General features: G+C 53.3%; 1 protein-coding gene across 2 annotated transcripts in view; it reads right to left on the bottom strand.

Moving 5' to 3' along the window:
• The window catches only part of LOC132390253 (zinc-binding protein A33-like), a 61,084-nt gene that overhangs the window by 18,884 nt on the left and 15,457 nt on the right, over window positions 1-26,743 (bottom strand). For both annotated transcript variants that reach the window (XM_059962862.1, XM_059962861.1), the window contains exons 4-5: window positions 1,937-1,959; window positions 1,724-1,842 (exon numbers count right to left, since the gene is read on the bottom strand). In XM_059962862.1, coding sequence (XP_059818845.1) covers window positions 1,724-1,842; window positions 1,937-1,959 — 142 coding nt within the window. The remainder of the gene's footprint in view (window positions 1-1,723; window positions 1,843-1,936; window positions 1,960-26,743) is intronic.

The following is a 26,743-nucleotide window of genomic DNA, read 5'->3' as shown; positions in this document are numbered from 1 at the left end:
GTGAGTGAATTTGCAGATGACAGTAAAATTGGTGGTATAGTGAACAGTGGAGGTGTTTATCTAGATCACTACAGCATCACCGAAACATTTTTGATCATTGATAATGTTATTTATCCTTCTCATTATCTATAATTATAGTATGGACAAGATGGGCTGAAGGGCCTGATTCCATGTTTATATCTCAATGACTGGAATGAGATATCGACAGAGGATGTGAGGGTGTTGCTGCAGCTTTTCACTGAATGTCCTGTTTCTCAACTCGATAAAAGATCCACCCGAGGGGAGGGAACGAGGATCTGACAGCCGCAGAAACACTGGGGATTCAGTGTAGGGAGGTGCTGGCTTCTGAAATGATCAAATCTCCGTGCGGTCAGATTTGTGGGGAGAGGAGAAATAAAGTGAACGAAAGCTGTAACTGGAGCCTCAGTGAACAACCACAGAAGGTTCACAGTTTACTGGCCACAACTGTGTGTTGTTGTCCCTGTGAATAAACTTCTGCCAAACCCCTTCCCAGATCATCCTCCTGAGGAATCTCACCCTGGAGCCTGGCTGTGTTGAGGAATTCCATGGAAAGGTATAAATTTCTAACAAGACTCGACGGGCTGGATGCAGGGAGAATGTTTCCCTTGGCCGAGGAGTCTGGAACCAGGCCTCACCGACTCTGAATAAGGGAAATGTCATTCAGGATGGAGAAGAGGAGAACTTTCTTCTCGCAGAGGGGTGTGAATCTTTGGAACTCTCTATCCTGGTGGCTCTGGAGTCTCAGTCACTGGGTTCACTCACAACCGGAATCTTGCCGGCCACACACACAAAACGCCAAACTCAAGTCACGCACGGTTTACGGAGGGAAATGAACACTTCGGGCTGAGACCCTTCACCCGGACTGGAGAGGAAGGCAACAGGATGCAGAATAAGGAGCTGAGGGAGGGGGACGAGCAAAAGCTGAAAGACTCACCAGGAGAGTCCAGGCGAGGGAGAAGGTAGGTGGAGGGGAGAGGGGGATGATAGGGAACGATGTGAGAAACTGCGATGTGATAGGTGGAAAACACAAAGGTCTAAAGAAGAAGGAATCTGATTAGGGAGGGCAATAGACCTTGGAATAAATGGAAGGAGGTAGGGAGGAGATGAGCAGGTCATGAGGTACTTAGAAGCTTTGTTGAGGATTTGGCCACAATCTGCCAGTCGGTCTGTGTATGTGTGTGAGGGAGCTTTGCCAGTCCGGCTATGATGTGTGAGCTTCTCCCGAGATGAAATCTGGACCAATGTCAATGCTGGTTGGTGTGTCCGGGCTCAGTCTGACAACACTTCCATGTGGGGGTTTGATAATAGTGAGACTCGTGAGTCCAGCAGGGGGCAGACCTGAGTCAATCAGGGTCTGTGGTCACGGACGGTTCAGACAGGCCGAGTGACGCAGATTTCCTTCTCTGAAGGGCTCGTATGTATTTTTCTGAAAATCCCAGTCACCTGGCAGACGCCAGCTTTTATTACCTGGTGATGTCTTGGCGTGTTTATACAGTGTGAATTGGTTCAGGATTCAGTGGGTAATCTAACAGTCGTATGTATTGGGTGTAGTGTGTCCCAGTGTTGGTGTGTTCAGGGGTCGGACATCTCCAGCTGACCATGTGACAGTGGTACCTTCACCCAGAGTTACAGACAGTCTTTGCGAGCAAGTAGCACTTAAAATTGTTCACCAACAAGGAGAAAGGAAACTGTAAATGTTTACCTCGCTTAATTGTATCAGACATTTCTCTCAAGGTTGTGTTCAACAACAAGGGGTGATCGAATTTTTCAATAGGTAGGGTGCCATGTGTCACTGACAGGAACTTGGCGTCATCACTGATCCTGTAAATATTACACAGCCGGTTATAAACTGAACATCAGTGATATTTGAACTATTTTACAAATCCACAGTGTTTCAGTAAAGACCATGTCCTACCTCCTCTTCCGATGAGCGTTCTCCTGAAATAAATCAAACACAGATCTCAATTGACTGACTGCATCCTGACCGCAGGAATTTGAGCCAAGTTATTACAAGCTGCTGAGATTTCCCACTTCCCAGCTCTCTCTCACTGACACACACGGAGAAAGGGGAGACTGTAACAAGGGGCACAGAACCTGGGAGAAAGTTGATAATTATCCCATAACTGAGAGGATGGAACTGAGGGGAAAGACTGGACAGGCTGTGAATGTTTTTCTGGATATGACGTCAGGGAGGATCAGATGCCGGAATTTAAGATTAGTGGTGGATTGGATTGGGTGTGGGTGGAGAACGCATCTCTGCTTGAAATGTAGTGAAGGGAATGTGGAACTCACTGTCACAGGAGTGGTTGAAGTGGAACAGCAGAGATTGAATGTGATGGGGAAGTCCAATAAACACATACAGACTCCGGTCCAACTCTGCGTGTTGTTGGGGAGAGTGTGAGAGTGAGAGAAAGAGGTTTGGCTGGTTTGGCCTGTAGCATTCTTTTGTTCTATTTTAAATCACAGACACGACTGCTTCTATAACTTGTGTTTGCTCACCTTACAGGGGCAGCAAAGGAATATTTTTCTGGCCTTTGCCTTGTTCTGAGCGGCCATGCATAAGCAGTTCACCAGCACCCACGGTAACAGAGGCACTGAGCGTGTTTTATCAAAGACAGAAAGACAACCAATGATGAGAATAGTGATGGGATTGTCGCAGGAAGAACAAGGCGGGACTGATAGTTGCTTCGCAGTGTAGTTTACTGGTGGACGGAGCAGAGTTCACCGATTTTGCCTCAAGAGGCTTCGGTGAGGAGGAACAGTTGATCAGCTGGTAGAGGTTTTGGAGGGGATGAATAAAAAGTCACCAAACTACAACTAATTAAATAAAGTAGGGATGATGCAGGATCGGGCGATGTGCTGTAGCTGCATGATGTGGGAGCTGGTGGGCCCCATTGTGGGTCCTGGTGACCACATCTGCAGCGAGTGTCGGCGGCTCGAGGAACTCAGGCTCAAAGTTGATGACCTGGAATCTGAGCTTCAAACACTGCGGCACATCAGGGAAGGGAGGGTTCCTTGGATTCTCTGTTTCAGGAGGTACATCAGGGAGGGGAGGGCTCCCTGGATTCTCTGTTTCAGGAGGTACATCAGGGAGGGGAGGGTTCCCTGGATTCTCTGTGCCGGAGGTACATCAGGGAGGGGAGGGTTCCCTGGATTCTCTGTTTCAGGAAGTACATCAGGGAGGGGAGGGTTCCCTGGATTCTCTGTTTCAGGAGGTACATCAGGGAGGGGAGGGTTCCCTGGATTCTCTGTTTCAGGAGGTACATCAGGGAGGGGAGTGTTCCCTGGATTCTCTGTTTCAGGAGGTACATCAGGGAGGGGAGGGTTACCCAGATTCTCTGTTTCAGGAGGTACATCAGGGAGGGGAGGGTTCCCTGGATTCTCTGTGCCGGAGGTACATCAGGGAGGGGAGGGTTCCCTGGATTCTCTGTTTCAGGAGGTACATCAGGGAGGGGAGGGTTCCCTGGATTCTCTGTTTCAGGAGGTACATCAGGGAGGGGAGGGTTCCCTGGATTCTCTGTTTCAGGAGGTACATCAGGGAGGGGAGGGTTCCCTGGATTCTCTGTTTCAGGAGGTACATCAGGGAGGGGAGGGTTCCCTGGATTCTCTGTGCCGGAGGTACATCAGGGAGGGGGGAGTTCCCTGGATTCTCTGTTTCAGGAGGTACATCAGGGAGGGGAGGGTTCCCTGGATTCTCTGTTTCAGGAGGTACATCAGGGAGGGGAGGGTTCCCTGGATTCTCTGTGCCGGAGGTACATCAGGGAGGGGAGGGTTCCCTGGATTCTCTGTTTCAGGAGGTACATCAGGGAGGGGAGGGTTCCCTGGATTCTCTGTTTCAGGAGGTACATCAGGGAGGGGAGGGTTCCCTGGATTCTCTGTTTCAGGAGGTACATCAGGGAGGGGAGGGTTCCCTGGATTCTCTGTTTCAGGAGGTACATCAGGGAGGGGAGGGTTCCCTGGATTCTCTGTGCCGGAGGTACATCAGGGAGGGGAGGGTTCCCTGGATTCTCTGTTTCAGGAGGTACATCAGGGAGGGGAGGGTTCCCTGGATTCTCTGTTTCAGGAGGCACATCAGGGAGGGGAGGGTTACCCAGATTCTCTGTTTCAGGAGGTACATCAGGGAGGGGAGGGTTCCCTGGATTCTCTGTGCCGGAGGTACATCAGGGAGGGGAGGGTTCCCTGGATTCTCTGTTTCAGGAGGCACATCAGGGAGGGGAGGGTTACCCAGATTCTCTGTGCCGGAGGTACATCAGGGAGGGGAGGGTTCCCTGGATTCTCTGTTTCAGGAGGTACATCAGGGAGGGGAGGGTTCCCTGGATTCTCTGTGCCGGAGGTACATCAGGGAGGGGAGGGTTCCCTGGATTCTCTGTTTCAGGAGGTACATCAGGGAGGGGAGGGTTCCCTGGATTCTCTGTTTCAGGAGGTACATCAGGGAGGGGAGGGTTCCCTGGATTCTCTGTATCAGGAGGTACATCAGGGAGGGGAGGGTTCCCTGGATTCTCTGTGCCGGAGGTACATCAGGGAGGGGAGGGTTCCCTGGATTCTCTGTGCCGGAGGTACATCAGGGAGGGGAGGGTTCCCTGGATTCTCTGTTTCAGGAGGTACATCAGGGAGGGGAGGGTTCCCTGGATTCTCTGTTTCAGGAGGTACATCAGGGAGGGGAGGGTTCCCTGGATTCTCTGTTTCAGAAGGTACATCAGGGAGGGGAGAGTTCCCTGGATTCTCTGTGCCGGAGGTACATCAGGGAGGGGAGGGTTCCCTGGATTCTCTGTTTCAGGAGGTACATCAGGGAGGGGAGGGTTCCCTGGATTCTCTGTTTCAGGAGGTACATCAAGGAGGGGAGGGTTCCCTGGATTCTCTGTGCCGGAGGTACATCAGGGAGGGGAGGGTTCCCTGGATTCTCTGTTTCAGGAGGTACATCAGGGAGGGGAGGGTTCCCTGGATTCTCTGTTTCAGGAGGTACATCAGGGAGGGGAGGGTTCCCTGGATTCTCTGTTTCAGGAGGTACATCAGGGAGGGGAGGGTTCCCTGGATTCTCTGTTTCAGGAGGTACATCAGGGAGGGGAGGGTTCCCTGGATTCTCTGTTTCAGGAGGCACATCAGGGAGGGGAGGGATCCCTGGATTCTCTGTTTCAGGAGGTACATCAGGGAGGGGAGGGTTCCCTGGATTCTCTGTTTCAGGAGGTACATCAGGGAGGGGAGGGTTCCCTGGATTCTCTGTGCCGGAAGTACATCAGGGAGGGGAGGGTTCCCTGGATTCTCTGTTTCAGGAGGTACATCAGGGAGGGGAGGGTTCCCTGGATTCTCTGTTTCAGGAGGTACATCAGGGAGGGGAGGGTTCCCTGGATTCTCTGTGCCGGAGGTACATCAGGGAGGGGAGGGTTCCCTGGATTCTCTGTATCAGGAGGTACATCAGGGAGGGGAGGGTTCCCTGGATTCTCTGTATCAGGAGGTACATCAGGGAGGGGAGGGTTCCCTGGATTCTCTGTTTCAGGAGGTACATCAGGGAGGGGAGGGTTCCCTGGATTCTCTGTTTCAGGAGGTACATCAGGGAGGGGAGGGTTCCCTGGATTCTCTGTTTCAGGAGGTACATCAGGGAGGGGAGGGTTCCCTGGATTCTCTGTTTCAGGAGGTACATCAGGGAGGGGAGGGTTCCCTGGATTCTCTGTTTCAGGAGGTACATCAGGGAGGGGAGGGTTCCCTGGATTCTCTGTTTCAGGAGGTACATCAGGGAGGGGAGGGTTCCCTGGATTCTCTGTTTCAGGAGGTACATCAGGGAGGGGAGGGTTCCCTGGATTCTCTGTTTCAGGAGGTACATCAGGGAGGGGAGGGTTCCCTGGATTCTCTGTGCCGGAGGTAGGCACACCCATTAGATTATCTGCCACAAATTCGGTCTGAGTCAGGGGCAAGAGGGTGTGACTGCGAGTGAGGCGGGTAGTGGGATCCAAGAGACGGTGATGGAGGAGCCTCAGCCCTTGAGCTTCTCCATCAGGTCTGAGATTCTTGCTCCCTGTGTGGGTGAGAGTGGGGGCAGTAGGAAGGATGAGCAACCTACCTGTGGCACAGTGGTACAGGGGGCATTCAAGAGGGGGGAGAGAAGAGAAATGTAGTGGTGATGGGGATAGTATAGTCAGGGAACTAGACAAAAGTTCGCTGTTGTGAGGATAGAACATCCCAAACGTTCTGTTGCTTTCATGGTGCCTGGGTTTGGGGCATCTTATCTGTCGTGAGGAAGTTGCAGTGGGAGGGAAAGATCCATTTGTCATGGTCCATGTGGGTACCAACAACGTAGATAGAATGAGGAAAGAGGTTCTGCTGAGGGAATTTGAGAAGCAAGGGACTAAATTATAAAGCAGAGCCAAACATTGGTCTTCTCTGGATTCACCTGCAAATTGGCCCAGGGTTAAGAAGATTCAGAGAGCTCAGTGTGCGGCTCCACCATTGGTGTGGGGGAAGTGGGTTTGAATTCACGGGAAACTGGCACCAGTACTGGGGAAGGAGGGAGGTGTTCTATTGGGATCGGCTGCACCATTGGTGTGGCGAAGTGGGTTTGAATTCATGGGAAACTGGCACCAGTACTGGGGAAGGAGGGAGCTGTTCTATTGGGATCGGCTCCACCTGAACCAGGATGGGACCCGGATCCTGGTGAATCACATACCTGAGACTGCGGGTTCGGCTTTAAACTAAATAGCAGGGGGGTAGGTCCAACAGATCGGAGAAGTATGGAGAAAGTAAAAGAGAAAAGCAAAGATAAAGATAATCAAAAGTTAAAAAAGAGAAAAGTAAGGGCAGAATAGACAAGTGGAAAAGATGCAAAGGTTACTGGATTGTAAGGACACTTTACCTGAATGCCCAGAGTACTCGTAACAAGGTCAGTGAGTCGTGGCACCAGTCAGTATAAAGGGGTGTGGTTTAATGGTCATTACAGAAACATGGTTGCAGGGTGGAGAGGATTGGGAATTTAATATCCGAGGATATCAGGTAACACGGAAGGATAGGCAGGAAGGTAAGGGAGGTGGGGTAACGCTCTTAATTAAGGATGCGATCAGGGCGATAATGAGAGACAATACAAGATCTAAGGAGCAGAATGTTGAATCCATCTGGGTAGCGATTAGGAATCGTAAAGGGAAAAATCACTGGTGGGAGTTGTCTATCGGCCACTGAACAATTACATCACAGTGACACGGGCAATAAACGGGGAAATATCTGAGGCACGAGCAGTTATCGTGGGGTAGTTTAACTGGGTGAATCAAGTTGGTCCAGGCAGTCCTGAGGAGGATTTCACAGAATAATATGTGATAGCTGTCTTGAACAACATGTTACTGAACCTACAAGGGAACGTGCTGTCTTGGATCTGGTCTTGTGCAGTGAGAAAGGTAAAATTAGCAATTTGTAGTTAAGGATCGTTTTGGGAAGAGTGATCAAGCTATGGGTGAGTTTCTCATACAAATGGAGGGTGCAATAGTTTCATCTAAAACCAGTGTATTAAGCCTAAACGAGGGAGGGAGGAGGGAGAAGTTGTACAGGATGGACTGGGAACACAGGTGGGGTGGTTGACGAACAGTGGACGACTTCCAAACAGATTTGTCACGGTGCTTAACAAAAGTATATTCCAGTTAAAATCAAGGACAGTAAGGGTGGAGAGAGCCTGCCATGGATAACTAAGGAAATAAAGGAAGGCATCAAACTAAAAGCTCGTGTGTGCAAAGTCACCAAGAGTAGTGGGAAACTCAAAGATCGGGAAAACTTAAAAAAGCAACAAAGAACCACTAAATAAGCAATAAAGAAAGGGAAGACAGATTATGAAAATAAACTAGCACAAAATATAAAAATGGATAGTATAAGTTTTTATAATGATATAAAGCAGAAGCAGATAGACAAAGTGAACGTAGGTCCCTTGATGGACGAGAAGGGGAAATTGATATTGGGTAATGAGAAAATGGCCGAGGCTTTGAATGACTATTCTGTGTCAGTCTTCATGGTGGAGAACACAACTAACATGCCAAAGAGAGATGTTATGAATGTGATAGGAGGTGAGGAGCTCAACACAAGACGTAGAGCTGAGCAAACTTGTGGGCCTGAAGATAAATAAGTCCCCTGGTCCTGGTGGAATGTGTCCCAGGGTACTGAAAGAAATGGCAAAGAATCTGGTAATAATTTACCAAAATTCTCCAGATTCTGGGCAGGTCCCGGTGGATTGGAATAAGGTGAACATCACGTCACTGTTCAGAAAAGGATGTAGGCTAAAAGCAGGTAACTATAGGCCAGTTAATTTAACGCATATAGTTGGGAAAATGCTTGAAGCTATCATTACAGAAGAAATAGCAAGAAATGGACCCATCAGGCAGAGCAGCAAGGATTCAGCAAAGGCAGGTCGGTTTGACAAACTTACTGGAGTTCTTTGAGGATATAATGGGCGCAGTGGACAGAGGGAAACAGATGACATCATTTACTTGGATTTCCAGAAGGTGTTCAATAAGGTGCCACATGAAAGACTTATCCATAAAACAAGGATGCATGGAGTTGGGGGTGATGTATTAGCCTGGATAGAGGATTAGTTAACCAATAGAAAGCAGAGAGTTGTGAGACATGGATGTTTCTCTGGTTGGCAATCAGAGGTGAGGGGTGTGTCACAGGGGTCGGTGAAGGGCCCACAACTGTTGGCGATAGACATTAATGATCTGGAAGAGGGGACCGAGTGTAACGTATCTAAGTTTCCTGGTGACACAAAACTGGGAGTAAAAGGATATTGTGCAGAGAGATTTACATCGGTTAATCGAGTGGCCGAGGGCCTGGCAGATGGAGGACAATGTTGGTCAATGGAAGGTTTTGCTCTTCACCGACTGGATTTTGATCGGAAATATTTGACTGGTACTCAAAGGCCTATAAAAGATCCTTCCCCTTGGAAGCTGGTCTCGCCATCTTTGGATGTTCACAATCCACTCTACGCTTCCCTGCACCATACAACAGACTCTGATGCCTGGGATGACTGTCGCTAAAGACTCATCCTGAGGGAACGGAAATCACCCTCTCCCCCTTCTCTCCGGTGATGGACGGCTGACAGATGGAGAGACTCAGGTTCTTGAGAACCAATTCAATTAAAACATTTCAGCTATCTGGGATCCATTTCTTGCCTACCTAGATGAGGCTGGGGGCAGATGAACAATTTCCCCCCAGCTAATCTTTCACAGTCTTCAATTGAGAATTAATGCTTAGCAATTTTGAGCACTCTGTACAACAGGCATCTCTCTAATGTTATGTCCTTTTTTTCGCTCATTTTATCTTCACAGATGTCTGAGCTTATGTGTTCTTGTTGATTTTATTTATTTTTGAAAGTTTTGAAAATAAAGTAATTAAAGAAAGAAAGGAAAGGGAATGTGACCTTCATTGCTGGAGGGATTGTATGTTAGAGCGGGGAGGTTATGCTGCAACTGTACAGGGTACTGGTGAGGAGACTGTACAGGGTACTGGTGAGGTCACTGTACAGGGTACTGGTGAGGAGACTGTACGGGGTACTGGTGAGGAGACTGTACAGGGTACTGGTGAGGTCACTGTACAGGGTACTGGTGAGGAGACTGTACGGGGTACTGGTGAGGAGACTGTACAGGGTACTGGTGAGGAGACTGTACAGGGTACTGGTGAGGAGACCGTACAGGGTACTGGTGAGGAGACTGTGCACGGTACTGGTGAGGACTGTACAGGGTACTGGTGAGGAGACTGTACAGGGTACTGGTGAGGAGACTGTACAGGGTACTGGTGAGGAGACTGTACAGGGTACTGGTGAGGAGACTGTACAGGGTACTGGTGAGGAGACTGTACAGGGTACTGGTGAGGAGACTGTGCACGGTACTGGTGAGGACTGTACAGGGTACTGGTGAGGAGACTGTACAGGGTACTGGTGAGGTGACTGTACAGGGTACTGGTGAGGTGACTGTACAGGGTACTGGTGAGGTGACTGTACAGGGTACTGGTGAGGTGACTGTACAGGGTACTGGTGAGGAGACTGTACAGGGTACTGGTGAGGAGACTGTACGGGGTACTGGTGAGGAGACTGTACAGGGTACTGGTGAGGAGACTGTACGGGGTACTGGTGAGGAGACTGTACGGGGTAGTGGTGAGGTGACTGTACGGGGTACTGGTGAGGAGACTGTACGGGGTACTGGTGAGGAGACTGTACGAGGTACTGGTGAGGAGACTGTACAGGGTACTGGTGAGGCGACTGTACAGGGTACTGGTGAGGTGACTGTACAGGGTACTGGTGAGGAGACTGTACAGGGTACTGGTGAGGCGACTGTACAGGGTACTGGTGAGGAGACTGTACAGGGTACTGGTGAGGAGACTGTACAGGGTACTGGTGAGGAGACTGTACAGGGTACTGGTGAGGAGACTGTACAGGGTACTGGTGAGGAGACTGTACAGGGTACTGGTGAGGAGACTGTACAGGGTACTGGTGAGGTGACTGTACAGGGTACTGGTGAGGAGACTGTACAGGGTACTGGTGAGGAGACTGTACAGGGTACTGGTGAGGTGACTGTACAGGGTACTGGTGAGGAGACTGTACAGGGTACTGGTGAGGTGACTGTACAGGGTACTGGTGAGGAGACTGTACAGGGTATTCGTGAGGAGACTGTACGGGGTACTGGCGAGGAGACTGTACGGGGTACTGGTGAGGGCACTGTACGGGGTACTGGTGAGGAGACTGTACAGGGTACTGGTGAGGAGACTGTACAGGGTACTGGTGAGGAGACTGTACAGGGTACTGGTGAGGAGACTGTACAGGGTACTGGTGAGGAGACTGTACAGGGTACTGGTGAGGAGACTGTACAGGGTACTGGTGAGGAGACTGTACAGGGTACTGGTGAGGAGACTGTACAGGGTACTGGTGAGGAGACTGTACAGGGTACTGGTGAGGAGACTGTACGGGGTACTGGTGAGGCGACTGTACGGGGTACTGGTGAGGTGACTGTACGGGGTACTGGTGAGGTCACTGTACGGGGTACTGGTGAGGAGACTGTACGGGGTACTGGTGAGGAGACTGTACGGGGTACTGGTGAGGAGACTGTACGGGGTACTGGTGAGGAGACTGTACAGGGTACTGGTGAGGAGACTGTACAGGGTACTGGTGAGGAGACTGTACGGGGTACTGGTGAGGAGACTGTACAGGGGACTGGTGAGGAGACTGTACAGGGTACTGGTGAGGAGACTGTACAGGGTACTGGTGAGGTGACTGTACGGGGTACTGGTGAGGAGACTGTACGGGGTACTGGTGAGGAGACTGTACGGGGTACTGGTGAGGAGACTGTACGGGGTACTGGTGAGGAGACTGTACAGGGTACTGGTGAGGAGACTGTACAGGGTACTGGTGAGGAGACTGTACGGGGTACTGGTGAGGAGACTGTACAGGGTACTGGTGAGGAGACTGTACGGGGTACTGGTGAGGAGACTGTACAGGGTACTGGTGAGGAGACTGTACAGGGTACTGGTGAGGAGACTGTACGGGGTACTGGTGAGGAGACTGTACAGGGTACTGGTGAGGAGACTGTACAGGGTACTGGTGAGGTCACTGTACAGGGTACTGGTGAGGAGACTGTACAGGGTACTGGTGAGGAGACTGTACAGGGTACTGGTGAGGTCACTGTACAGGGTACTGGTGAGGAGACTGTACAGGGTACTGGTGAGGTCACTGTACAGGGTACTGGTGAGGAGACTGTACGGGGTACTGGTGAGGAGACTGTACAGGGTACTGGTGAGGTCACTGTACAGGGTACTGGTGAGGAGACTGTACAGGGTACTGGTGAGGAGACTGTACGGGGTACTGGTGAGGAGACTGTACGGGGTACTGGTGAGGAGACTGTACAGGGTACTGGTGAGGTCACTGTACAGGGTACTGGTGAGGAGACTGTACAGGGTACTGGTGAGGAGACTGTACAGGGTACTGGTGAGGAGACTGTACAGGGTACTGGTGAGGAGACTGTACAGGGTACTGGTGAGGTGACTGTACAGGGTACTGGTGAGGAGACTGTACAGGGTACTGGAGGTCACTGTACAGGGTACTGGTGAGGAAACTGTACAGGGTACTGGTGAGGAGACTGTACAGGGTACTGGTGAGGTCACTGTACGGGGTACTGGTGAGGTCACTGTACGGGGTACTGGTGAGGAGACTGTACGGGGTACTGGTGAGGAGACTGTACAGGGTACTGGTGAGGAGACTGTACAGGGTACTGGTGAGGTCACTGTACGGGGTACTGGTGAGGCGACTGTACGGGGTACTGGTGAGGTCACTGTACGGGGTACTGGTGAGGAGACTGTACGGGGTACTGGTGAGGAGACTGTACAGGGTACTGGTGAGGAGACTGTACAGGGTACTGGTGAGGAGACTGTACAGGGTACTGGTGAGGAGACTGTACGGGGTACTGGTGAGGCGACTGTACGGGGTACTGGTGAGGTGACTGTAAAGGGTACTGGTGAGGAGACTGTACGGGGTACTGGTGAGGAGACTGTACGGGGTACTGGTGAGGTGACTGTAAAGGGTACTGGTGAGGTCACTGTACGGGGTACTGGTGAGGAGACTGTACGGGGTACTGGTGAGGCGACTGTACAGGGTACTGGTGAGGCGACTGTACAGGGTACTGGTGAGGAGACTGTACAGGGTACTGGTGAGGAGACTGTACAGGGTACTGGTGAGGAGACTGTATAGGGTACTGGTGAGGAGACTGTATAGGGTACTGGTGAGGAGACTGTACGGGGTACTGGTGAGACTGTACAGGGTACTGGTGAGGTGACTGTATAGGGTACTGGTGAGGAGACTGTACAGGGTACTGGTGAGGAGACTGTACAGGGTACTGGTGAGGAGACTGTACAGGGTACTGGTGAGGTGACTGTATAGGGTACTGGTGAGGAGACTGTACAGGGTACTGGTGAGGTCACTGTACAGGGTACTGGTGAGGAGACTGTACAGGGTACTGGTGAGGAGACTGTATAGGGTACTGGTGAGGAGACTGTACGGGGTACTGGTGAGGAGACTGTATAGGGTACTGGTGAGGAGACTGTACAGGGTACAGGTGAGGTGACTGTACAGGGTACTGGTGAGGAGACTGTACGGGGTACTGGTGAGGAGACTGTACAGGGTACTGGTGAGGAGACTGTACAGGGTACTGGTGAGGAGACTGTACGGGGTACTGGTGAGGAGACTGTACGGGGTACTGGTGAGGAGACTGTACAGGGTACTGGTGAGGAGACTGTACGGGGTACTGGTGAGGAGACTGTACAGGGTACTGGTGAGGAGACTGTACGGGGTACTGGTGAGGAGACTGTACAGGGTACTGGTGAGGTGACTGTACAGGGTACTGGTGAGGAGACTGTACGGGGTACTGGTGAGGAGACTGTACAGGGTACTGGTGAGGAGACTGTACGGGGTACTGGTGAGGAGACTGTACGGGGTACTGGTGAGGAGACTGTACAGGGTACTGGTGAGGCGACTGTACGGGGTACTGGTGAGGAGACTGTACAGGGTACTGGTGAGGAGACTGTACGGGGTACTGGTGAGGAGACTGTACGGGGTACTGGTGAGGAGACTGTACAGGGTACTGGTGAGGAGACTGTACGGGGTACTGGTGAGGAGACTGTACGGGGTACTGGTGAGGAGACTGTACAGGGTACTGGTGAGGAGACTGTACAGGGTACTGGTGAGGAGACTGTACGGGGTACTGGTGAGGTGACTGTACAGGGTACTGGTGAGGAGACTGTACAGGGTACTGGTGAGGAGACTGTACAGGGTACTGGTGAGGAGACTGTATAGGGTACTGGTGAGGAGACTGTACAGGGTACTGGTGAGGAGACTGTACAGGGTACTGGTGAGGAGACTGTACAGGGTACTGGTGAGGCGACTGTACAGGGTACTGGTGAGGAGACTGTACAGGGTACTGGTGAGGAGACTGTACAGGGTACTGGTGAGGAGACTGTACAGGGTACTGGTGTGGAGACTGTACAGGGTACTGGTGAGGAGACTGTACAGGGTACTGGTGAGGAGACTGTACAGGGTACTGGTGAGGAGACTGTACAGGGTACTGGTGAGGAGACTGTACAGGGTACTGGTGAGGAGACTGTACGGGGTACTGGTGAGGTGACTGTACGGGGTACTGGTGTGGAGACTGTACAGGGTAATGGTGAGGAGACTGTACGGGGTACTGGTGAGGAGACTGTACAGGGTACTGGTGAGGAGACTGTACAGGGTACTGGTGAGGAGACTGTACAGGGTACTGGTGAGGTCACTGTACGGGGTACTGGTGAGGAGACTGTACAGGGTACTGGTGAGGAGACTGTACAGGGTACTGGTGAGGGGACTGTACGGGGTACTGGTGAGGAGACTGTACAGGGTACTGGTGAGGAGACTGTACAGGGTACTGGTGAGGAGACTGTACAGGGTACTGGTGAGGAGACTGTACAGGGTACTGGTGAGGTCACTGTACGGGGTACTGGTGAGGAGACTGTACAGGGTACTGGTGAGGAGACTGTACAGGGTACTGGTGAGGAGACTGTACAGGGTACTGGTGAGGAGACTGTACAGGGTACTGGTGAGGAGACTGTACAGGGTACTGGTGAGGAGACTGTACAGGGTACTGGTGAGGAGACTGTACAGGGTACTGGTGAGGAGACTGTACAGGGTACAGGTGAGGAGACTGTACAGGGTACTGGTGAGGAGACTGTACAGGGTACTGGTGAGGCGACTGTACGGGGTACTGGTGAGGTGACTGTACGGGGTACTGGTGAGGAGACTGTACGGGGTACTGGTGAGGTCACTGTACAGGGTACTGGTGAGGTGACTGTACAGGGTACTGGTGAGGAGACTGTACAGGGTACTGGTGAGGAGACTGTACAGGGTACTGGTGAGGAGACTGTACAGGGTACTGGTGAGGTGACTGTACAGGGTACTGGTGAGGAGACTGTACAGGGTACTGGTGAGGAGACTGTACAGGGTACTGGTGAGGAGACTGTACAGGGTACTGGTGAGGAGACTGTACAGGGTACTGGTGAGGAGACTGTACAGGGTACTGGTGAGGAGACTGTACAGGGTACTGGTGAGGAGACTGTACAGGGTACTGGTGAGGAGACTGTACAGGGTACTGGTGAGGAGACTGTACAGGGTACTGGTGAGGAGACTGTACAGGGTACTGGTGAGGAGACTGTACAGGGTACTGGTGAGGTAACTGTACAGGGTACTGGTGAGGAGACTGTACAGGGTACTGGTGAGGAGACTGTACGGGGTACTGGTGAGGTCACTGTACGGGGTACTGGTGAGGAGACTGTACAGGGTACTGGTGAGGAGACTGTACAGGGTACTGGTGAGGAGACTGTACAGGGTACTGGTGAGGAGACTGTACGGGGTACTGGTGAGGCGACTGTACAGGGTACTGGTGAGGAGACTGTACAGGGTACTGGTGAGGCGACTGTACAGGGTACTGGTGAGGTAACTGTACGGGGTACTGGTGAGGAGACTGTACAGGGTACTGGTGAGGAGACTGTACAGGGTACTGGTGAGGCGACTGTACAGGGTACTGGTGAGGAGACTGTACAGGGTACTGGTGAGGTCACTGTACAGGGTACCGGTGAGGAGACTGTACAGGGTACTGGTGAGGAGACTGTACGGGGTACTGGTGAGGTGACTGTAAAGGGTACTGGTGAGGAGACTGTACAGGGTACTGGTGAGGAGACTGTATAGGGTACTGGTGAGGTGACTGTACAGGGTACTGGTGAGGTGACTGTAAAGGGTACTGGTGAGGAGACTGTACAGGGTACTGGTGAGGAGACTGTACAGGGTACTGGTGAGGAGACTGTACGGGGTACTGGTGAGGAGACTGTACGGGGTACTGGTGAGGAGACTGTACAGGGTACTGGTGAGGAGACTGTACAGGGTACTGGTGAGGAGACTGTACAGGGTACTGGTGAGGCGACTGTACGGGGTACTGGTGAGGTCACTGTACAGGGTACTGGTGAGGAGACTGTACGGGGTACTGGTGAGGAGACTGTACGGGGTACTGGTGAGGTGACTGTACAGGGTACTGGTGAGGAGACTGTACAGGGTACTGGTGAGGTCACTGTACAGGGTACTGGTGAGGTCACTGTACAGGGTACTGGTGAGGAGACTGTACAGGGTACTGTTGAGGAGACTGTACAGGGTACTGGTGAGGTCACTGTACAGGGTACTGGTGAGGAGACTGTACAGGGTACTGTTGAGGAGACTGTACAGGGTACTGGTGAGGTCACTGTACAGGGTACTGGTGAGGAGACTGTACAGGGTACTGGTGAGGCGACTGTACAGGGTACTGGTGAGGAGACTGTACGGGGTACTGGTGAGGAGACTGTACAGGGTACTGGTGAGGAGACTGTACGGGGTACTGGTGAGGAGACTGTACGGGGTACTGGTGAGGAGACTGTACAGGGTACTGGTGAGGAGACTGTACAGGGTACTGGTGAGGTGACTGTACAGGGTACTGGTGAGGAGACTGTACAGTGTACCGGTGAGGAGACTGTACAGGGTACTGGTGAGGTGACTGTACGGGGTACTGGTGAGGTGACTGTACGGGGTACTGGTGAGGCGACTGTACAGGGTACTGGTGAGGTGACTGTACAGGGTACTGGTGAGGTCACTGTACAGGGTACTGGTGAGGAGACTGTACAGGGTACTGGTGAGGTGACTGTACGGGGTACTGGTGAGGTGACTGTACAGGGTACTGGTGAGGAGACTGTACAGGGTACTGGTGAGGCGACTGTGCAGGGCACTGGTGAGGCGACTGTACAGGGTACTGGTGAGGCGACTGTACAGGGTACAGGTGAGGTGACTGTAGAGGGTACTGGTGAGGTGACTGTACAGGGTACTGGTGAGGAGACTGTACAGGGTACTGGTGAGGCGACTGTACAGGGTACAGGTGAGGTGACTGTATAGGGTACTGGTGAGGTGACTGTACAGGGTACTGGTGAGGAGACTGTACAGGGTACTGGTGAGGAGACTGTACAGGGTACAGGTGAGGTGACTGTATAGGGTACTGGTGAGGAGACTGTACAGGGTACTGGTGAGGTGACTGTACGGGGTACTGGTGAGGAGACTGTACAGGGTACTGGTGAGGAGACTGTACAGGGTACTGGTGAGGAGACTGTGCAGGGCACTGGTGAGGCGACTGTACAGGGTACTGGTGAGGCGACTGTACAGGGTACTGGTGAGGTAACTGTACGGGGTACTGGTGAGGAGACTGTACAGGGTACTGGTGAGGTGACTGTACAGGGTACTGGTGAGGAGACTGTACAGGGTACTGGTGAGGTGACTGTACAGGGTACTGGTGAGGAGACTGTACAGGGTACTGGTGAGGAGACTGTACAGGGTACTCGTGAGGAGACTGTACAGGGTACTGGTGAGGAGACTGTACAGGGTACTGGTGAGGAGACTGTACAGGGTACTGGTGAGGAGACTGTACAGGGTACTGGTGAGGAGACTGTACAGGGTACTGGTGAGGAGACTGTACGGGGTACTGGTGAGGTGACTGTACAGGGTACTGGTGAGGAGACTGTACAGGGTACTGGTGAGGTCACTGTACGGGGTACTGGTGAGGTCACTGTACAGGGTACTGGTGAGGAGACTGTACGGGGTACTGGTGAGGTCACTGTACGGGGTACTGGTGAGGAGACTGTACAGGGTACTGGTGAGGAGACTGTACAGGGTACTGGTGAGGTGACTGTACAGGGTACTGGTGAGGAGACTGTACGGGGTACTGGTGAGGCGACTGTAAAGGGTACTGGTGAGGAGACTGTACAGGGTACTGGTGAGGAGACTGTACAGGGTACTGGTGAGGTGACTGTACAGGGTACTGGTGAGGAGACTGTACAGGGTACTGGTGAGGAGACTGTACAGGGTACTGGTGAGGAGACTGTACCGGGTACTGGTGAGGAGACTGTACAGGGTACTGGTGAGGAGACTGCACAGGGTACTGGTGAGGTCACTGTACGGGGTACTGGTGAGGAGACTGTACGGGGTACTGGTGAGGAGACTGTACAGGGTACTGGTGAGGTCACTGTACGGGGTACTGGTGAGGAGACTGTACAGGGTACTGGTGAGGAGACTGTACAGGGTACTGGTGAAGCGACTGTACAGGGTACTGGTGAGGAGACTGTACAGGGTACTGGTGAGGAGACCGTACAGGGTACTGGTGAGGAGACTGTACAGGGTACTGGTGAGGTCACTGTACGGGGTACTGGTGAGGAGACTGTACGGGGTACTGGTGAGGAGACTGTACAGGGTACTGGTGAGGAGACTGTACAGTGTACTGGTGAGGAGACTGTACGGGGTACTGGTGAGGAGACTGTACAGGGTACTGGTGAGGAGACTGTACAGGGTACTGGTGAGTCGACTGTACAGGGTACTGGTGAGTCGACTGTACAGGGTACTGGTGAGGAGACTGTAATGGGTACTGGTGAGGAGACTGTACGGGGTACTGGTGAGGTCACTGTACGGGGTACTGGTGAGGAGACTGTACAGGGTACTGGTGAGGAGACTGTACAGGGTACTGGTGAGTCGACTGTACCGGGTACTGGTGAGGAGACTGTACGGGGTACTGGTGAGGAGACTGTACGGGGTACTGGTGAGGAGACTGTACAGGGTACCGGTGAGGAGACTGTACTGGGTACTGGTGAGGTGACTGTACGGGGTACTGGTGAGGTCACTGTACGGGGTACTGGTGAGGTCACTGTACAGGGTACTGGTGAGGTCACTGTACAGGGTACTGGTGAGGTCACTGTACAGGGTACCGGTGAGGAGACTGTACGGGGTACCGGTGAGGAGACTGTACGGGGTACCGGTGAGGAGACTGTACGGGGTACTGGTGAGGAGACTGTACGGGGTACTGGTGAGGAGACTGTACAGGGTACTGGTGAGGAGACTGTACGGGGTACTGGTGAGGAGACTGTACGGGGTACTGGTGAGGCGACTGTACGGGGTACTGGTGAGGCGACTGTACAGGGTACTGGTGAGGCGACTGTACAGGGTACTGGTGAGGCGACTGTACAGGGTACTGGTGAGGAGACTGTACAGGGTACTGGTGAGGAGACTGTACAGGGTACTGGTGAGGAGACTGTACGGGGTACTGGTGAGGAGACTGTACGGGGTACTGGTGAGGTCACTGTACAGGGTACTGGTGAGGAGACTGTACAGGGTACTGGTGAGGTAGCTGTACAGGGTACTGGTGAGGAGACTGTACAGGGTACTGGTGAGGCGACTGTACAGGGTACTGGTGAGGAGACTGTACAGGGTACTGGTGAGGAGACTGTACAGGGTACTGGTGAGGTAGCTGTACGGGGTACTGGTGAGCTGACTGTACAGTGTACTGGTGAGGAGACTGTACGGGGTACTGGTGAGGTGACTGTACGGGGTACTGGTGAGGTGACTGTACGGGGTACTGGTGAGGAGACTGTACGGGGTACTGGTGAGGTCACTGTACGGGGTACTGGTGAGGTCACTGTACAGGGTACTGGTGAGGTCACTGTACAGGGTACTGGTGAGGAGACTGTACGGGGTACTGGTGAGGAGACTGTACGGGGTACTGGTGAGGAGACTGTACAGGGTACTGGTGAGGAGACTGTACAGGGTACTGGTGAGGAGACTGTACGGGGTACTGGTGAGGAGACTGTACAGGGTACTGGTGAGGAGACTGTACAGGGTACTGGTGAGGAGACTGTACAGGGTACTGGTGAGGAGACTGTACGGGGTACTGGTGAGGTCACTGTACAGGGTACTGGTGAGGTGACTGTACGGGGTACTGGTGAGGTGACTGTACAGGGTACTGGTGAGGAGACTGTACAGGGTACTGGTGAGGAGACTGTACAGGGTACTGGTGAGGTGACTGTACAGTGTACTGGTGAGGAGACTGTACAGGGTACTGGTGAGGAGACTGTACGGGGTACTGGTGAGGCGACTGTACGGGGTACTGGTGAGGTCACTGTACAGGGTACTGGTGAGCTGACTGTACAGGGTACTGGTGAGGTCACTGTACAGGGTACTGGTGAGGAGACTGTACAGGGTACTGGTGAGGAGACTGTACGGGGTACTGGTGAGGAGACTGTACAGGGTACTGGTGAGGAGACTGTACAGGGTACTGGTGAGGAGACTGTACGGGGTACTGGTGAGGAGACTGTACAGGGTACTGGTGAGGAGACTGTACGGGGTACTGGTGAGGAGACTGTACAGGGTACTGGTGAGGAGACTGTACGGGGTACTGGTGAGGAGACTGTACAGGGTACTGGTGAGGAGACTGTACAGGGTACTGGTGAGGTAGCTGTACGGGGTACTGGTGAGCTGACTGTACAGTGTACTGGTGAGGAGACTGTACGGGGTACTGGTGAGGTGACTGTACGGGGTACTGGTGAGGAGACTGTACAGGGTACTGGTGAGGTGACTGTACAGGGTACTGGTGAGGAGACTGTACAGGGTACTGGTGAGGAGACTGTACAGGGTACTGGTGAGGAGACTGTACGGGGTACTGGTGAGGAGACTGTACAGGGTACTGGTGAGGTCACTGTACAGGGTACTGGTGAGGAGACTGTACAGGATACTGGTGAGGTGACTGTACGGGGTACTGGTGAGGTGACTGTACGGGGTACTGGTGAGGAGACTGTACGGGGTACTGGTGAGGAGACTGTACAGGGTACTGGTGAGGAGACTGTACGGGGTACTGGTGAGGAGACTGTACAGGGTACTGGTGAGGAGACTGTACAGGGTACTGGTGAGGAGACTGTACGGGGTACTGGTGAGGAGACTGTACGGGGTACTGGTGAGGAGACTGTACAGGGTACTGGTGAGGAGACTGTACAGGGTACTGGTGAGGAGACTGTACGGGGTACTGGTGAGGAGACTGTACGGGGTACTGGTGAGGAGACTGTACAGGGTACTGGTGAGGAGACTGTACAGGGTACTGGTGAGGCGACTGTACAGGGTACTGGTGAGGAGACTGTACAGGGTACCGGTGAGGAGACTGTACGGGGTACTGGTGAGGAGACTGTACAGGGTACTGGTGAGGAGACTGTACAGGGTACTGGTGAGGAGACTGTACAGGGTACTGGTGAGGAGACTGTACAGGGTACTGGTGAGGGGACTGTACAGGGTACTGGTGAGGAGACTGTACAGGGTACTGGTGAGGAGACTGTACAGGGTACTGGTGAGGAGACTGTACGGGGTACTGGTGAGGAGACTGTACAGGGTACTGGTGAGGTGACTGTATAGGGTACTGGTGAGGAGACTGTACAGGGTACTGGTGAGGAGACTGTATAGGGTACTGGTGAGGAGACTGTACGGGGTACTGGTGAGGAGACTGTACAGGGTACTGGTGAGGCGACTGTATAGGGTACTGGTGAGGAGACTGTACAGGGTACTGGTGAGGAGACTGTACAGGGTACTGGTGAGGAGACTGTACAGGGTACTGGTGTGGAGACTGTACAGGGTACTGGTGAGGAGACTGTACAGGGTACTGGTGAGGAGACTGTACAGGGTACTGGTGAGGAGACTGTACAGGGTACTGGTGAGGAGACTGTACAGGGTACTGGTGAGGAGACTGTACAGGGTACTGGTGAGGAGACTGTACGGGGTACTGGTGAGGTGACTGTACGGGGTACTGGTGTGGAGACTGTACAGGGTAATGGTGAGGAGACTGTACGGGGTACTGGTGAGGAGACTGTACAGGGTACTGGTGAGGTCTCTGTACAGGGTACTGGTGAGGCGACTGTACAGGGTACTGGTGAGGAGACTGTACAGGGTACTGGTGAGGAGACTGTACAGGGTACTGGTGAGGAGACTGTACAGGGTACTGGTGAGGTCACTGTACGGGGTACTGGTGAGGAGACTGTACAGGGTACTGGTGAGGTCACTGTACGGGGTACTGGTGAGGAGACTGTACAGGGTACTGGTGAGGAGACTGTACAGGGTACTGGTGAGGTCACTGTACGGGGTACTGGTGAGGAGACTGTACAGGGTACTGGTGAGGAGACTGTACAGGGTACTGGTGAGGAGACTGTACAGGGTACTGGTGAGGAGACTGTACAGGGTACTGGTGAGGGGACTGTACAGGGTACTGGTGAGGTCACTGTACGGGGTACTGGTGAGGAGACTGTACAGGGTACTGGTGAGGAGACTGTACAGGGTACTGGTGAGGGGACTGTACAGGGTACTGGTGAGGTCACTGTACGGGGTACTGGTGAGGTCACTGTACGGGGTACTGGTGAGGAGACTGTACAGGGTACTGGTGAGGAGACTGTACAGGGTACTGGTGAGGAGACTGTACAGGGTACTGGTGAGGAGACTGTACAGGGTACTGGTGAGGAGACTGTACGGGGTACTGGTGAGGAGACTGTACGGGGTACTGGTGAGGCGACTGTACGGGGTACTGGTGAGGCGACTGTACAGGGTACTGGTGAGGCGACTGTACAGGGTACTGGTGAGGCGACTGTACAGGGTACTGGTGAGGAGACTGTACAGGGTACTGGTGAGGAGACTGTACAGGGTACTGGTGAGGAGACTGTACGGGGTACTGGTGAGGAGACTGTACGGGGTACTGGTGAGGTCACTGTACAGGGTACTGGTGAGGAGACTGTACAGGGTACTGGTGAGGTAGCTGTACAGGGTACTGGTGAGGAGACTGTACAGGGTACTGGTGAGGCGACTGTACAGGGTACTGGTGAGGAGACTGTACAGGGTACTGGTGAGGAGACTGTACAGGGTACTGGTGAGGTAGCTGTACGGGGTACTGGTGAGCTGACTGTACAGTGTACTGGTGAGGAGACTGTACGGGGTACTGGTGAGGTGACTGTACGGGGTACTGGTGAGGTGACTGTACGGGGTACTGGTGAGGAGACTGTACGGGGTACTGGTGAGGTCACTGTACGGGGTACTGGTGAGGTCACTGTACAGGGTACTGGTGAGGTCACTGTACAGGGTACTGGTGAGGAGACTGTACGGGGTACTGGTGAGGAGACTGTACGGGGTACTGGTGAGGAGACTGTACAGGGTACTGGTGAGGAGACTGTACAGGGTACTGGTGAGGAGACTGTACGGGGTACTGGTGAGGAGACTGTACAGGGTACTGGTGAGGAGACTGTACAGGGTACTGGTGAGGAGACTGTACAGGGTACTGGTGAGGAGACTGTACAGGGTACTGGTGAGGAGACTGTACGGGGTACTGGTGAGGTCACTGTACAGGGTACTGGTGAGGTGACTGTACGGGGTACTGGTGAGGTGACTGTACAGGGTACTGGTGAGGAGACTGTACAGGGTACTGGTGAGGAGACTGTACAGGGTACTGGTGAGGTGACTGTACAGTGTACTGGTGAGGAGACTGTACAGGGTACTGGTGAGGAGACTGTACGGGGTACTGGTGAGGCGACTGTACGGGGTACTGGTGAGGTCACTGTACAGGGTACTGGTGAGCTGACTGTACAGGGTACTGGTGAGGTCACTGTACAGGGTACTGGTGAGGAGACTGTACAGGGTACTGGTGAGGAGACTGTACGGGGTACTGGTGAGGAGACTGTACAGGGTACTGGTGAGGAGACTGTACGGGGTACTGGTGAGGAGACTGTACAGGGTACTGGTGAGGAGACTGTACAGGGTACTGGTGAGGAGACTGTACGGGGTACTGGTGAGGAGACTGTACAGGGTACTGGTGAGGAGACTGTACAGGGTACTGGTGAGGAGACTGTACAGGGTACTGGTGAGGTAGCTGTACGGGGTACTGGTGAGCTGACTGTACAGTGTACTGGTGAGGAGACTGTACAGGGTACTGGTGAGGAGACTGTACAGGGTACTGGTGAGGAGACTGTACAGGGTACTGGTGAGGTGACTGTACGGGGTACTGGTGAGGAGACTGTACAGGGTACTGGTGAGGAGACTGTACAGGGTACTGGTGAGGTCACTGTACAGGGTACTGGTGAGGAGACTGTACAGGGTACTGGTGAGGTGACTGTACGGGGTACTGGTGAGGAGACTGTACGGGGTACTGGTGAGGTGACTGTACGGGGTACTGGTGAGGAGACTGTACAGGGTACTGGTGAGGTGACTGTACAGGGTACTGGTGAGGAGACTGTACAGGGTACTGGTGAGGAGACTGTACAGGGTACTGGTGAGGAGACTGTACGGGGTACTGGTGAGGAGACTGTACAGGGTACTGGTGAGGTCACTGTACAGGGTACTGGTGAGGAGACTGTACAGGGTACTGGTGAGGAGACTGTACAGGATACTGGTGAGGTGACTGTACGGGGTACTGGTGAGGTGACTGTACGGGGTACTGGTGAGGAGACTGTACGGGGTACTGGTGAGGAGACTGTACAGGGTACTGGTGAGGAGACTGTACGGGGTACTGGTGAGGAGACTGTACAGGGTACTGGTGAGGAGACTGTACGGGGTACTGGTGAGGAGACTGTACAGGGTACTGGTGAGGAGACTGTACAGGGTACTGGTGAGGGGACTGTACAGGGTACTGGTGAGGAGACTGTACAGGGTACTGGTGAGGAGACTGTACAGGGTACTGGTGAGGAGACTGTACGGGGTACTGGTGAGGAGACTGTACAGGGTACTGGTGAGGTGACTGTATAGGGTACTGGTGAGGAGACTGTACAGGGTACTGGTGAGGAGACTGTATAGGGTACTGGTGAGGAGACTGTACGGGGTACTGGTGAGGAGACTGTACAGGGTACTGGTGAGGTGACTGTATAGGGTACTGGTGAGGAGACTGTACAGGGTACTGGTGAGGAGACTGTATAGGGTACTGGTGAGGCGACTGTACGGGGTACTGGTGAGGAGACTGTACAGGGTACTGGTGAGGCGACTGTACAGGGTACTGGTGAGGAGACTGTACCGGGTACTGGTGAGGCGACTGTACGGGGTACTGGTGAGGCGACTGTACAGGGTACTGGTGAGGAGACTGTACAGGGTACTGGTGAGGAGACTGTACGGGGTACTGGTGAGGAAACTGTACAGGGTACTGGTGAGGCGACTGTACAGGGTACTGGTGAGGTCACTGTACAGGGTACTGGTGAGGTCACTGTACAGGGTACTGGTGAGGAGACTGTACAGGGTACTGGTGAGGAGACTGTACGGGGTACTGGTGAGGAGACTGTACAGGGTACTGGTGAGGAGACTGTACAGGGTACTGGTGAGGTGACTGTACAGGGTACTGGTGAGGAGACTGTACTGGGTACTGGTGAGGAGACTGTACAGGGTACTGGTGAGGAGACTGTACAGGGTACTGGTGAGGAGACTGTACGGGGTACTGGTGAGGAGACTGTACGGGGTACTGGTGAGGAGACTGTACAGGGTACTGGTGAGGAGACTGTACAGGGTACTGGTGAGGAGACTGTACAGGGTACTGGTGAGGAGACTGTACGGGGTACTGGTGAGGAGACTGTACGGGGTACTGGTGAGGAGACTGTACGGGGTACTGGTGAGGAGACTGTACAGGGTACTGGTGAGGAGACTGTACGGGGTACTGGTGAGGAGACTGTACAGGGTACTGGTGAGGAGACTGTACAGAGTACTGGTGAGGAGACTGTACGGGGTACTGGTGAGGTGACTGTACGGGGTACTGGTGAGGAGACTGTACGGGGTACTGGTGAGGAGACTGTACAGGGTACTGGTGAGGAGACTGTACGGGGTACTGGTGAGGAGACTGTACAGGGTACTGGTGAGGTGACTGTACGGGGTACTGGTGAGGAGACTGTACAGGGTACTGGTGAGGAGACTGTACGTGGTACTGGTGAGGCGACTGTACGGGGTACTGGTGAGGAGACTGTACAGGGTACTGGTGAGGTCACTGTACAGGGTACTGGTGAGGAGACTGTACAGGGTACTGGTGAGGGGACTGTACAGGGTACTGGTGAGGAGACTGTACAGGGTACTGGTGAGGAGACTGTACAGGGTACTGGTGAGGAGACTGTACAGGGTACTGGTGAGGAGACTGTACAGGGTACTGGTGAGGAGACTGTACAGGGTACTGGTGAGGAGACTGTACAGGGTACTGGTGAGGAGACTGTACAGGGTACTGGTGAGGCGACTGTACAGGGTACTGGTGAGGAGACTGTACAGGGTACTGGTGAGGAGACTGTACAGGGTACTGGAGGTCACTGTACAGGGTACTGGTGAGGAGACTGTACAGGGTACTGGTGAGGAGACTGTACAGGGTACTGGTGAGGTCACTGTACGGGGTACTGGTGAGGAGACTGTACAGGGTACTGGTGAGGAGACTGTACAGGGTACCGGTGAGGAGACTGTACAGGGTACTGGTGAGGAGACTGTACGGGGTACTGGTGAGGAGACTGTACGGGGTACTGGTGAGGTGACTGTACAGGGTACTGGTGAGGAGACTGTACGGGGTACTGGTGAGGAGACTGTACGGGGTACTGGTGAGGAGACTGTACGGGGTACTGGTGAGGTGACTGTACAGGGTACTGGTGAGGAGACTGTACGGGGTACTGGTGAGGAGACTGTACAGGGTACTGGTGAGGAGACTATACGGGGTACTGGTGAGGTAGCTGTACGGGGTACTGGTGAGGAGACTGTACAGGGTACTGGTCAGGTGACTGTACAGGGTACTGGTGAGGAGACTGTACAGGGTACTGGTGAGGAGACTGTACAGGGTACTGGTGAGGAGACTGTACAGGGTACTGGTGAGGAGACTGTACAGGGTACTGGTGAGGA

This window comes from Hypanus sabinus, unplaced genomic scaffold (assembly GCF_030144855.1).
Source record: "Hypanus sabinus isolate sHypSab1 unplaced genomic scaffold, sHypSab1.hap1 scaffold_820, whole genome shotgun sequence".
Taxonomy (NCBI): Eukaryota; Metazoa; Chordata; class Chondrichthyes; order Myliobatiformes; family Dasyatidae; genus Hypanus; species Hypanus sabinus.
This window is presented reverse-complemented; position numbering and strand designations above follow the sequence as displayed.